The 13,096-nt window shown below is 37.0% G+C and overlaps 2 protein-coding genes across 2 annotated transcripts; both read right to left on the bottom strand.

Moving 5' to 3' along the window:
- Positions 1-4,884: 4,884 nt before the first annotated feature.
- LOC7482625 (uncharacterized) lies at positions 4,885-5,877 on the bottom strand. Its single transcript, XM_024587826.2, has 2 exons — positions 5,384-5,877; positions 4,885-5,284 (listed from the first exon to the last, which is right to left on the bottom strand). Exons 1-2 carry the CDS (start codon positions 5,514-5,516, stop codon positions 4,992-4,994), a joined length of 426 nt encoding a protein of 141 aa, XP_024443594.2. The 5' UTR covers positions 5,517-5,877; the 3' UTR covers positions 4,885-4,991.
- Positions 5,878-6,046: 169 nt separating this feature from the next.
- Positions 6,047-10,618, bottom strand: LOC112324530 (probable serine/threonine-protein kinase PBL8). Its single transcript, XM_024587825.2, has 6 exons — positions 10,039-10,618; positions 9,461-9,810; positions 9,205-9,340; positions 8,144-8,280; positions 7,907-8,030; positions 6,047-6,943 (listed from the first exon to the last, which is right to left on the bottom strand). Exons 1-6 carry the CDS (start codon positions 10,088-10,090, stop codon positions 6,444-6,446), a joined length of 1,299 nt encoding a protein of 432 aa, XP_024443593.1. The 5' UTR covers positions 10,091-10,618; the 3' UTR covers positions 6,047-6,443.
- Between the last annotated feature and the right edge of the window lie 2,478 nt (positions 10,619-13,096).

The following is a 13,096-nucleotide window of genomic DNA, read 5'->3' as shown; positions in this document are numbered from 1 at the left end:
GAGTTTGATTCTCGTCTGTGCATGCTAAAAATTCTAGAGATTGATCATTTCTATCGAAATTCATTTTTTTTAACTCTTTAATGAAGAACATAGTTCTTTTTTTCTCTTTATTCATATATTTCAATTACAATTATACAGGAACACAAGGGCCTTTTATAGACCCTTGTACAGACTCCTAACAGAATAGAAGATAAGCCTCGTAAGTGATAGACATGGTATATAACAGACTAACATAGAGTTCTTAATCACAACTACTTAGAAGATAACTATAACAATCTTCTGATAACTATAACAATCTTCTACACTCCCCCTCAAGTTGGTGCATAGATGTTTTGCATGCCCAACTTGTCTAACACTAGGTGAAAAACTTTACTTGACACAGTCTTAGTAAGAATGCCAGCCAATTGATCTTGAGATCGAACATGAGGAACTTCAATTATCTTGGCTTCCAATTGTTTTTTAATAAAATATCTGTCAATCTCCACATGCTTTGTTCGATCATGTTGAACAGGATTGTGAGCGATGTCACATGCGGCCTTGTTATCACAATATAATTTCATAGGAGATGTTGTTGGAATCTTGAGTTCCTGTAACAAATTTTTAATCCATAACAGCTCACATACACCTTTAGCCATACCTCTATACTCTGCTTCAGCACTAGATCTAGCGACAACTCCATGTTTCTTGCTTCCTCATGTAACCAAATTTCCACCAACAAACATCAAGTATCCTGCAATTGAACGCCTATCATCAATTGAGCCAGCCCAATCTACATCAGTGTAGCCTTCAATGTTTAAGGTATCTCCCTTAGCGAACACGATTCCTTTGCCTGGAGAGGATTTCAAATATTGTAGGATACGTATTACTGCCTTCATATGTTCTTCACTTGGAGAGTGCATAAATTGGCTAACAACACTGAGAGGGTATGCCAAGTCGGGTCTAGTATGGGAGAGATACATCAACCTTCCTACTAGCCTCTGATATTGTTCTTTATTTGCAGGAATCTGATTAGAATATGTACTCAACTTGACATTTTCAGCAGCAGGTGTATCACTCGATTTGCAGGCTAACATGTCAACTTCATTCAGCAAATCAATTGTGTATTTTCGTTGTGATAAGAGTATACCACTTCTGGATCTCAAGACCTCGATTCCTAGGAAGTACTTTAAAGGTCCGAGGTCTTTCATTTCAAATTCACGGAAAAGATAAGTCTGCAAGGCTTCCTTTTCAATAGCATCATTTCCTATTACAATCATATCATCAACATATATAATTAACATTGTGAGCTTTCCTTCATTATGCTTTATGAAGAGAGTATGATCAGAACTACTCTGTTGATAACCAAATGCCTTCATTGAGCTTGTAAATATGCCAAACCAAGCTCTTGGTGATTGCTTTAAACCATACAATGATTTACGCAGTTTACACACTTGTTTGCTCCCTTCAACCTGTAACTTACATCCTGGAGGCAACTCCATGTATACTTCTTCTTGGAGAGTCTCATGCAGGAACGCATTCTTTACATCAAATTGATGTAGTGGCCAATCAAAATTTGCAGCTAAGGATAAGAGAATGCGTACTGTATTTATTTTGGCCACCGGTGCAAAAGTTTATGCATAATCAATTCCATATGTTTGACTGTATCCTTTAGCCACAAGTCGAGCTTTAAACCTCTCAATCTCACCATCAGCTTTGTATTTGACTGAGAAAATCCATCGACATCCATCAGCTTTGTATTTGACTGAGAAAATCCATCGACATCCCACAGGTTTCTTTCCAGCAGGTAAATCAACCACCTCCCATATTGCATTTCTTTGGAGAGATTTCATCTCTTCGTTCATTGCATTTTTCCACCTAGGATCTTTTATAGCTTCTTGCACATTATTAGGAACCTGTATAATAGATAATTGATTCGCAAATGATTCATGTACCTTTGACAACCTATGGTAAGATACATAATTATTTAGTGGATATTTAAGAGCAGAAGTTCGGACAGGTTCATAACTAACTCTAGGAATTCCTCTTGTCGTACGATTATGAAAGATTCGGAGTGGAAGTTCAAGATTTACCTGAGATTCATTAGGTGGTGATGACTCATGAGGACTAGGAGCATCAAGCGAAGATAATTGTTGTTGTGGTACATTCGATTCAACTATATTAGGATGATCACACAATGGAAGCTCAATTATCGTTGGCTCAGTTGTTGTATCTGTATGTTCTGGTCCTACCAGTTCAGGTTCTGGTGGTTCAAGTTCAGTCAAAGTGTGACTTATGTTCTCACTCTGATAGGTAAAAGACTTCAAGTCACTACTCTCCCCTCCTTGATTTGTAGTTGTTGTTGCAGGAAAGTACATTTGGTGTTCATGAAACTGTACATCCATGGTAACATACACTTTGTGAGTTAGTGGATGGAAACACCTATACCCTTTTAGATGGAGACCATAACCAATAAAAACACATCAGAGGGCACATGGTTGAAGTTTATGGCGAACATGTTTTGGTATGCGTACAAAGGCAGTGCCACCAAACATTTTAGGGGGCAGGTTTAGTGTGAGTGGCGAGGACAAGCTTTGATTTAATGTTTCAAGAGGTGTTTGGAAGTCTAAGCTGCGAAATGGAATACGGTTTATCACATACAAAGCAGTAGCAAGTGATTTGCCCCAAAAATAAAGGGGCATTTTGGCTTCAATAAGTGTAGCTCGAACCATTTCCAGGAGATGTCTGTTTTTTCTTTCTGCAACCCCATTTTTTTGAGGGGTATAGGGGCATGTAGTTTGGTGAATTATGCCCTAACCATGTAAAAATTGCCTCATCTCATAAAGGGGCATTTTGGCTTCAATATGCATATGTGCGTTCAAGATCAAGACTTGGATCCATGCGAAGGATTTCTCCTCATACTTGTTCAAATTCAGCGTCAAGACCATTTAAGAAGATATGTATCCTCAATTTATCAACTGATGCTTTATACATAATGATATCTTCAAGGTCCCTCATCTTAACTTTATCACGATAATCAAGTTCTTGAAATATCTTCACCAGCTCACCATAATATGTAGGAAGAGAACGACCTGATTGACGAATGGAGAAGGCACGTTGATTGAGCAAATATTTGTGTTTCATCTGATCCATAATAGAATGTTTTAGCAAGAGCACTCCAGATTTCACGAGCAGTACGTAGGCGAAGATACCTCTTCATGATCTCTGATGTCATTGATGTGAGTAACCAGCCTTTAATTTTTTTTATTTTCAGCATACCACTTCGAATAAGAGGGGTCTGTTGGTTCGGGTTGAGGTGAGTCACCAATAATATAATTGAGTTTCTCACGACCAGCAATGTGCATCTCAATGATTTGGGACCAGGTGTCATAATTGGTTTCAGTGAGAATTATGCCAACATTGAAACCTGAATTCTCATATTGGACATGTATAACAAGAGAGGATGATATGAGGGTTGATTCGGTAGCCATCGTATTGAGGGATAGCTTGATTCAATAAGTTTGCAGGGATTTAGAAAACCTGCTCTGATACCATGAAAAACAGAGTTCTTTTTTTCTCTTTATTCATATATTTCAATTACAATTATACAGGAACACAAGGGCCTTTTAATTATAGACCCTTGTACAGACTCCTAACAGAATAGGAGATAAGCCTCATAAGTGATAGACATTGTATATAACAGACTAACGTAGAGTTCTTAATCACAACTACTTAGGAGATAACTATAACAATCTTCTGGTAACTATAACAATCTTCTACATTTAAAACCTCATAATTATTGATTTCAATTCCATGGCAATTTCAAACACCATGCATGTTGGTATTCGATTTTAATCTTATTTGGTTGGTTTAATTCCGTGTTGAATTTTAATGGATAGCTAGATAGTTATAAGAATGGATGCTCTTAGACTAGTCTTAATACTACTTTTTGGTGGAATAAAATACTTACCTTAGCATCAATTTATTTTAGAGAACAAGTTAATTAGCGATAATATTTCAAAATCTAATATGCTCATGAATATGAGTTTTTGAGTGTTTGGATATACGATTATGTAAGTATTTTTTTATTTAGAGTTCATGAAGTTGATTTTTTTAATTTTAATTTTTGTGAGTGACCATTTCCATTGATTGTTATCTTATGATAAGCTACCAACATAAAACTGAATCTCTTTCTTTCTGTCTGATGATAGGGTTAACTAGCAATGAAAACTTCAATATATAGAAGACGACAAACAAAATGACAAGAAAGAGTTGCATTTACATTAGGGTTTATCCTCCTTGTACTGTAGTGGGACTTGGTACGAAAATGATCGAAAGCAACCCCCACTATATATATATATATATATATATATATATATATATATATATATATATATGCATGTGAATTGTTTTCCAACGTACGTACGAATCAGAGCACTTGAATGTTGCAGGTGCGGCAAAATGAGGACCAACCATTTTTATTTTTATTTTTATTTTTATTGTTATGTTCCTCTCTCTCTCTCTCTCTCTCTCTCTCTCTCTCGCATTAGTCTCCCTGTTACCATCAACACATCTTCATCCTAATATCACATCACGCAACCCCTTTTTCCTTAAAAATTAATTAACCCAGGAATTGTATTTGGGACCATTAATTAATTACAGGAAAATTACAATAATTTAAATAATTATATACTATTTTTATAGTGGCCCAGTATGATTGTTTTCTTCCCAATATCTCTTACAGATTCTGTATTTCTTAACCACAACAAAACAAATACTATTATTCTCTTAACTATGAAATTCAATATATATATATATATATCAATGCATGAAACCAATTAAAAACATGAAGATTTGTACAGACCAAAAAGATTCTGAATTCATTTCAAGCAAGGGATGACTGGTGTATACTTAAAGGAAGCCATGGAGTAAATTAATAAGGTTTAATTTGATGTTTAATAAATATTAATTAATTGAAGATGGTTAAATTTATATATATGGCAAAGCAGTAGTAGCTAGACAGTAGCGCAAGAGGTACAATTACAGGTCTTAGGTACAAAAGCACAAACCCCATAAGGCTTGTTAGGAAGTCGGCAATCGATTCCGAAGCAGCAAGACATGGTGGCACAGGTGGTGGTTGCTGCCCCAGCACAGCACTTGCATAGCAAACACAGCTGGAAAGGTGCTAGCCTTCTTCTCCACAAATCATCATCTCCCTTTCTTCCAATTACCCTGTACTCAGCTGCCTCCATAGGCCGGAATTCTCCTGCGGTAGAACTCAACGATGTGTTTACTGGAGAAGCCTCAACTGCAAATATATTAGTTACTTTGAAAGATTAACCAACTCCATGTCTATACATAGTGAGTCAAGATGAAGATTGAAAACCTTGCTCAGAAACCAACTTACCAGCTGGACCAATGATCAACAAAAGGATTGCTAATACTAATACTGCTAGTTTCGTGGAATAATTCATCTCAATAATATATGTCGGCTGACAGGCCAGAGAGGAGGCATGCAAAAGCTGCTCATGTACATACATACATGCATAGACGGAGAGGAGAGTTGAATTGAGGAATCAAATTTTGTGTGGTGCAGAGCTGTGGAGAAGAGTTATAATAGTGGGTCAATGAAGTGGGTTTTCTTTCTCTTTCTTTCTTGTGCTATTATACGATATCATGCACAGCCAATGATGGAGACAAGGGGTTTAGCCATTAAGTAGTTTTGGAAACTTGATCATTCGATAGATGTAAAGTTGCTGGCACGGGCCATTTCTGAGAATCATCTAGCCTCCTCACAGAAAGCTTTCAACTCAACACTGTCTGACAGTGATGCCTGGCCCCAGATATGAAACCATCCAAGGAGGGGCTAGAGACTAGAGAGTTGTGATAGGCACAATATTTTCAAATTAATCAGGCCCTTTGAGGGGCCATTTAAAACTATGCAAATGCATGAACGGAATAATGCCTGGACTGTGAGGCTAATTAATTCGTATTATTAGTCCCCCTACCAGCTCAAGTGAGAATGCTCATTGGTTCTCCTCGGCATCCGTTAACTGTTGACGCATCCAAATCCAAACAATCCGAGAGGGAAAATCATGACATTATTAATCAAGTTACAGTTTGGTATGAAGGGACTCTTAATTAAATGTACATGAACTCGAGGATATTTCCTCTAACATGCCTTCCTCAACACACAGGCAAAACAGAACGCAAAGCTAGATATCTCCTAAATAAGAAAAACTGCTTTCATTTGGCAATTCTCATTGCTGTGCAAACTTTGCTAGAAGATTGATACGAGCAACAAGTTAGCGAGCAGCAACTAACAGCTGGCTGGGGGTCAAGATGATAGAATGTACACCAAGTACTAACAGCAGCAAATTCACTCACGACTTAACAATCAGAAGTTGTCATTTAGAAAGATGGACGGGGACGGAAAGGCACACCAAATACATAGAAGGTGATATCGCTCATCTGACCCTGCACGCTGCAGGGCCACCAGGAGAGCAATTTGGATTAGGAGAACGACAACTAGAACCAGGAACAACATTGTTGGTGAATCTCCGCATCCGGTAATCAGGGACCCCGCCCATTGCAAAAGCACTGGCACTACCTGTTAGGGTTGGGGTCAGTGACGATGATGAAACTCCATTGGCGCCATCATTGCTACATTGTAGAGGTTCCAAAGTTTCAACTACATCACTCATCAGGGGCCTTGCCTTTGGATTCTGGCTCAGACAGTAGTATGCCAGGCTGCAGGCTTTCTGTGCTGCCCTTACAGAGTACTGATTCTCCAGTCTTGGGTCAATTATTTGCAGCAACTTTCTCTTGTCATTCAATTTTGGACGGGCCCAATCCACCAAGCTCTGCTCCTTGCTGGGTCTGGTCTTGTCAACTGACTTCCTTCCTGTCAATAGTTCCAGAAGAACTACTCCAAAACTGTATACGTCGCTTCTTGCAGTCAGGTGGCCTGCATGCCATATAAACTTTTTTAAGAAAAGCAAGCGCGGATACATGCTTTTACACAAAGGCAATTTGGCACCCCTGCAGTGTCCATGAAATTAGGCACATGCATGCACAGCAATCATTGATTCATCATACCATAAACCATAAACAACAAATTTAAAATGTGGATCGTGCGAAAAGTGACTTCACAATCAAAAAATGGCAGAGAAAGGAGGTGGTTGTCAATAACCAAGTTACTTCTCAGTATTAAGGAAGCAGAAGATTGGAATTACAACTGCTCCAAAGATTCCACACTTCCTTGATTCTGGGAAACAACTGTGGTTGCCTATGTTAAGCATTTTCCCCTTGAAATCAATATCAAAAGAATATGACATGTTCATTCTAGCTTCTGTCGATATAAATAATTTACTCTGGCTGTCAACCTACCAGAATCCTTGTCCATTCTCTCGTCCATTCAATACAGGTTTGAACACGTGGTCATACAGGTTTTCTTCTATATTGTTTATTATTACAAGACTAACATTGCAAGTACTTGGATCATTTTTGCATCATTGAATAGGGATTTTGAATGCTCGTAAATAATTTTGCATTGCCAAGCATATATTAGCATCATCAAACTTCAAGCATTTTAAATTGTCAGATGTTTGATATGCCACCCTTATTTTTCCAATTCTTTTATTCAGCTGAAATGAAAATCTACATCATAACCTTATGAGATCCAAGTGAGAAACCACATATTTCTCAATGATGCTTATATCAGATTACCCAACATTGCCACCCAATTCCTTGATTAACTAGTCGTTGCCAGGCAACCCTCAGAGCTGATTTTTCTCCATACATACAGAAACACTGCTTGATCAATTCCTAGTTTAAGCTTTCTCTGAATAAATGTATTTAGTCTCCTTACCAAACCTTAGAATAAATAACACTGAACCTCAAGAATTTTAGAGATTGTAGAGGGTCGTACCAGTCATTACATATTCAGGAGCAGCATAACCATAAGTACCCATCACTCGAGTTGATACATGAGTCTCATCGCCTTGGGGTCCAGCTTTTGCAAGCCCGAAATCAGAGAGCTTGGCTGTATAATCCTGTGAATGCATCGGTAACGAGTATTAGCACAGGTAACAAGGAGGGACAGTCATGTATCAAGAAAACCAAACAAGAAATCTCAGATAAATGACATATAAGAAACCCCACTTACAGAGTCCAGTAATATATTGGAAGTTTTGAAGTCCCGATATATAACTGGCCTTTCTGCATTGTGAAGAAAAGCAAGCCCTTTAGCAGCTCCAAGAGCAATCATCATTCTTGTGGCCCAAGATAATGGAACTGTTGCTTCTGGATTCCTCGGAAAAGTTCATAGCAATTCAAGTTAACAAAACATTGAGGTTACAGATTCTAATACTAAGCAAGGTCTTGTATATTTTCTCACTAGAACTAACAAGTACAATCCATTTGGCACTAATAATCACAATAAATCATTATAAAATTGCTAAATTAAGGGTTATACAAAATGATAGATCATCTATGTAGTTTCATCACAGTATAGTACAATCCATTCATCCTTACGGTATATAATTTTTAAAGAGTCTTGTATCTTTTCCCAAAGGAGAAACACCACCCCAAGGAATTGAAAACGTAAACCGATATAATTTCTGAAACAATTTACATCACATTCCCTAAACAAATCAAAACACAAGAAAGTTTTATAACACATCAGATTCAGAACTCTTCAATGAGAGAACCTCCCATACAGCAATAAATCTAGTTAATGAACCTAATTGGAAAGCTAAGGATATAGCAGCATATCCTCAAAGTAGTAAATTTATGTTTGACGCCATTTCAAATAACTGTTGTCAGTCGATGAATAGAACAAACAACTCATGTATTTCACAGAAAACCACGGGACCGATGCTTATCATTCTTGAATTGGAACACATCAAAGGTGCCAGAACTATGAGTAAATTTTTCATTACAAAAGCAGCCATGATATCGAATGCAGGTGCTATGGCAGCAGAAATTATATTGCAATTAATTTCTGTAAAACATCAAAAGAAAGAAGAGAAGGCAAAGAAAGCATCTTTTAGCAGAAAAATAGTAATCGTTGATGATCGCAGCAAAAGTCAATCATACCATATTGTCATTTACAGCAGTAGCAATACCCTTTTCAGTCAAGACGGAGCAATAAGTAGCATTAAAGACAGTAATTGGTAACAAGAAACACAATAATTGAAGAGGAACAAAAGGCAAAAAAATGCATACTTCGAAATAGATGATTCTCAAGGCTTCCTCGGAACATAAACTCATAAACAAGCAACCTGTGATCATCCTCACAACAATACCCAATCAACTTCACCAAATTAGGATGCCTTAGCTGCCCCAGAAAGTTCACTTCCGTCTAGTAAACACAACAAAAAAGAAACAAGCACTGTTCAATAAGCAGGAAAGACATGAAAGTGAGATGAAGTAAAAAGAGGTTGGGTTGGGCAAGGTCAATGCACATTAAGCAGAGACATACAAGCCATTCACGGTGGCCTTGAAGACCCTCTCTATTTAGAACCTTGACAGCAACTGGAATAGATTTGAGGCCAACCCTGACATTCTCATCAATGTAGCCTTTATAAACCGTTCCAAACCCTCCTTCCCCAAGAATGTAATCAGAGCGAAAGCTCTTGGTAATAGTCTCGAGTTCATACAAAGTGAAGGCTATAACATGGGTATAAAGAAGGGCATTCTTTCTTGAGTCTTCAAAGTTGCGTGGAGTTGAAGTAGGATCACTCAGATCTGAAATTGACCTAGTATGCTTCTTGTCTGACTGGCCGTTTTTAATTGATGTTGATGATGACAGTATGTGAAGCTGTTGTTGAACTGCACGCCCACCAAATTTCACACTCGTATAAATAATAAAGATTCAAACTTTCTTTTTATAAGAGAATAAAGATTCAAACTTTAAAAGATTTCGATGGAAAATCTCCAAAATTTCGAGCTTTATTAACGAAACCTTAAATACCCAGAAAGCAAAATGTAGAACACTAAAGAGAGAAATGGGGGAAGGGATAGATCTGGGGCTGAAACTAAAACAGGAAATTTAATAACCTTGAGCAGTGGAGACAACAGCAGATTCTTCTCTAGTGCCGCAGTTGCCCATCTTGATTACCTGTACTAGAAATGTTGTGACAGTGACTTTGAAGACTTATTAGTAGAAGGGGTAAGGCAGGAGCAGGAGCAGGAGCAGCAGATACTGGTAGAATGGCTGTCCTGATAATGCAGCGGCTTACTTGTTTCATTCTTGGCTACTTTTTTTTTCCCCACTGCCTTCCCCCTTGACACTTTTTTTTTTCTCTCTCTCTCACACTGTTACCAGTGTTTTTATTATATAAAAAAAAGGAAAATTTGAAATATTGAAGCAACCCATGATTTATAGCAGTAGTTGTTAATTAATAATTAAGATTACATTACAATATTACATGCTGAGACTGGGCAATACTATATACCCTACTGCTAACACAGGTTACTAAAATAAGGAGTAAAACTTGTTAGAAAAAGAAATAGCTATCCCAAGAAAAGGGAAAAAGGATTGTCTCTCTCTCTTTTTGTATGGATGATAGATATCAGACAGTGGGTGGAGAGAGGATCTGTGAATCTCCTCCGGCCCCTATTTGCTATTGCGAAGGTGTGTAGGACCACTCAGTCAGTGAGAGTCAGTTAGACACGAACCCTCCTCCTATTGATGCTTCTTCTTTCAACTACACTTCGCTTTCATAACTACTTTTCTACTATTATTACTCCAAATTACCTCAAGGGCTTTGCTTGCTTTGTCTAAAAATGGCTTTGGTCCTTTTCAAAGCAAAGCTTATCTTCTTTGTAACCGCAACCATTTATACGACTAGTAGATGGGCGCTGCGCTTTGGGGCCGCGTATTTTTTTCTTAAAAATATATTTTAGTGCCTTTTAAGAAGAAACAAAAATATGTGATCAGTGTTATTCACGACGCTTAGTCAAATAAAATGTTTTTATTTTAATTAGATAATAAAACAAGATAAATAACAATAATAAATTGATCAAATAAAAAAATGATCAAAGTAACTTGAAAAAAAACTTTTTTTTTCAAAAGGAGAAAAACAGTAAGACTAAATTCACAAACAATTAAACACGGAAGGATGAAAATTGGACAAAAATACTCAGCCTAAGTCAACTCAAGTTATCATGACAAACATGTATATCTTGTGATAAAGGTCGAGCTAATCTGGATTAACCCGCCAAACATGCGGTCCACATCATGATATTAGGATAACCCGATAGAAAAAAAATACAAAGCCCATATCTTTAAAAAACAATATCAAATGATGAAATAAGAAAAAAAAATAAGTAGGAAAAAAACAATATCAACCTACGTTCAAACCCTTGACTCGGGTCATTAGACCGGAAGCACCCTATTTGAAAAAACCATGAAGCTCAATCCCTTAAACAATCAAATTTTGAAGGATGAAATTAAAAAAAAAATCAATTCATCACTAAAAGATGAAACCGAAAAAATAATTAAATGTAAAAAAATACCGAAGTAAAACAATTAGCAAACAAAGAATAAGGACCAAATATGACATAAAAATAAAATATTTTTTTTATCTTCAATGAGTTATAAATTAAAACAATTAGCAAACAATTAATCACTTGAAAATTGGTGCATATAGCACTGAGAAGATTACGTCCATCACTTGGAGAGTGGTACATAATGCACTGGTGAGATCACGCTCATCCCTTGAAGAGTGGTGCATATAACACTAGAGAGATTATGTTTATCTCTTGAAGAGTGATACATAGCACTAGGAAGACTACATTCATCCCTTTGAAAGTGGTGCATATAGCATTATGATAAGTGTTGAGAAGCCTTTAGCCATCACTTAGAGAAAATAAAAAAGTTATTTTGAATAAATCATTCATATTCAAGAAACTTATATTTTTATCAAGGATTATACATCCTGAGGTGATCTTAGTGATAAGTACGAAGGAGGTTCTTAAAAGGAAACATGTCTTGGAGGTGATGCGAAGATGTTTGCTTAGAATACCTTCATTACTTCACTTGAAAGGTTAGTTACATTGGTTTTCCTTGTAAAAATAAGGAGGTCCATGTCGTAGTAAACTGGCCTCTTCAACTCATATGTGATTTTTCATGAATTGCTTTATTTTAGACAAGCTTCTATCTGGTAAGGCATAAAGTTTTTTCTAGAAAACATGTTTCCTTACTCCTCTTATCAAGGCTTTTAAGGCCATTGACTCAATCAATTCTTCCACTTTGAATATCTCCTTATTGAATCTCCTCAAATATACATGTTTACACTCTCTCTCTTATTGGGCAACACTAAGAAACTTTGTGGAGTTTTTTTTTGCGGGTATATTGGTGCTAAAATGTGCCACTATCTTGGTTCATAAGTCATTGAATCCTTTAATAGAGTTTGGTTTCAAGTTGTTGTACCAAACATGCATAGATCCTCTAAAGGTTGTAGGAGTTTCTTGCATATTGAGTCACAGTATTGGATGATCAAATCCAAGCTACCGTGTATATTTTGTACATGCTTTCTTGGGTCGACCAAGCCATCATAGTTGTCCAAACTCGTTTTCATGGAAATATAGTATTTAGGGAGTTGAGTGCTTAATATGCGTTTAGACAAAGAATAAACTCTTCACTGACAGGGGCTATAGACATTCTCATGGGTATGCTCAGTGGCGGAGGCAGGGGGAGGCTGGCAGGGGCCCGGGCCCCTGCAAGGAAATTTTTCCCAGCCTCTCCCTTTGTAAAATATTTAAAATTTTAATTTTTTTAAAATATTTCTTTTAATTTGGCCCCCTTTACTTTTTTTCTTCTTGCTCCGCCTCTGGGTATGCTTATGCATAAATTGTTTCTTAGTTTTTTGTTTATTAGGCTCTTGGAAGCCTAGAGAGCTTGGCGTAGAATGACAATTACAATGATCGGTGTCCGTCCTATAGTAACTAGAAAGCGTACATGCAGAGTATTTACTCTGTGTATGGGTGTGACTATGATCCCTTGAGAGACTTCCACGAATATCATTCTTACTGGTCTCCCCTGGGTAGTGTAATCGTTTTACAAGCTTATTGTGCAGTTGATGGTCATGACGCTAAGACATTGTGTGTTGTT

Source organism: Populus trichocarpa, chromosome 16 (assembly GCF_000002775.5).
Source record: "Populus trichocarpa isolate Nisqually-1 chromosome 16, P.trichocarpa_v4.1, whole genome shotgun sequence".
Classification (NCBI taxonomy): domain Eukaryota; kingdom Viridiplantae; phylum Streptophyta; class Magnoliopsida; order Malpighiales; family Salicaceae; genus Populus; species Populus trichocarpa.
This window is presented reverse-complemented; position numbering and strand designations above follow the sequence as displayed.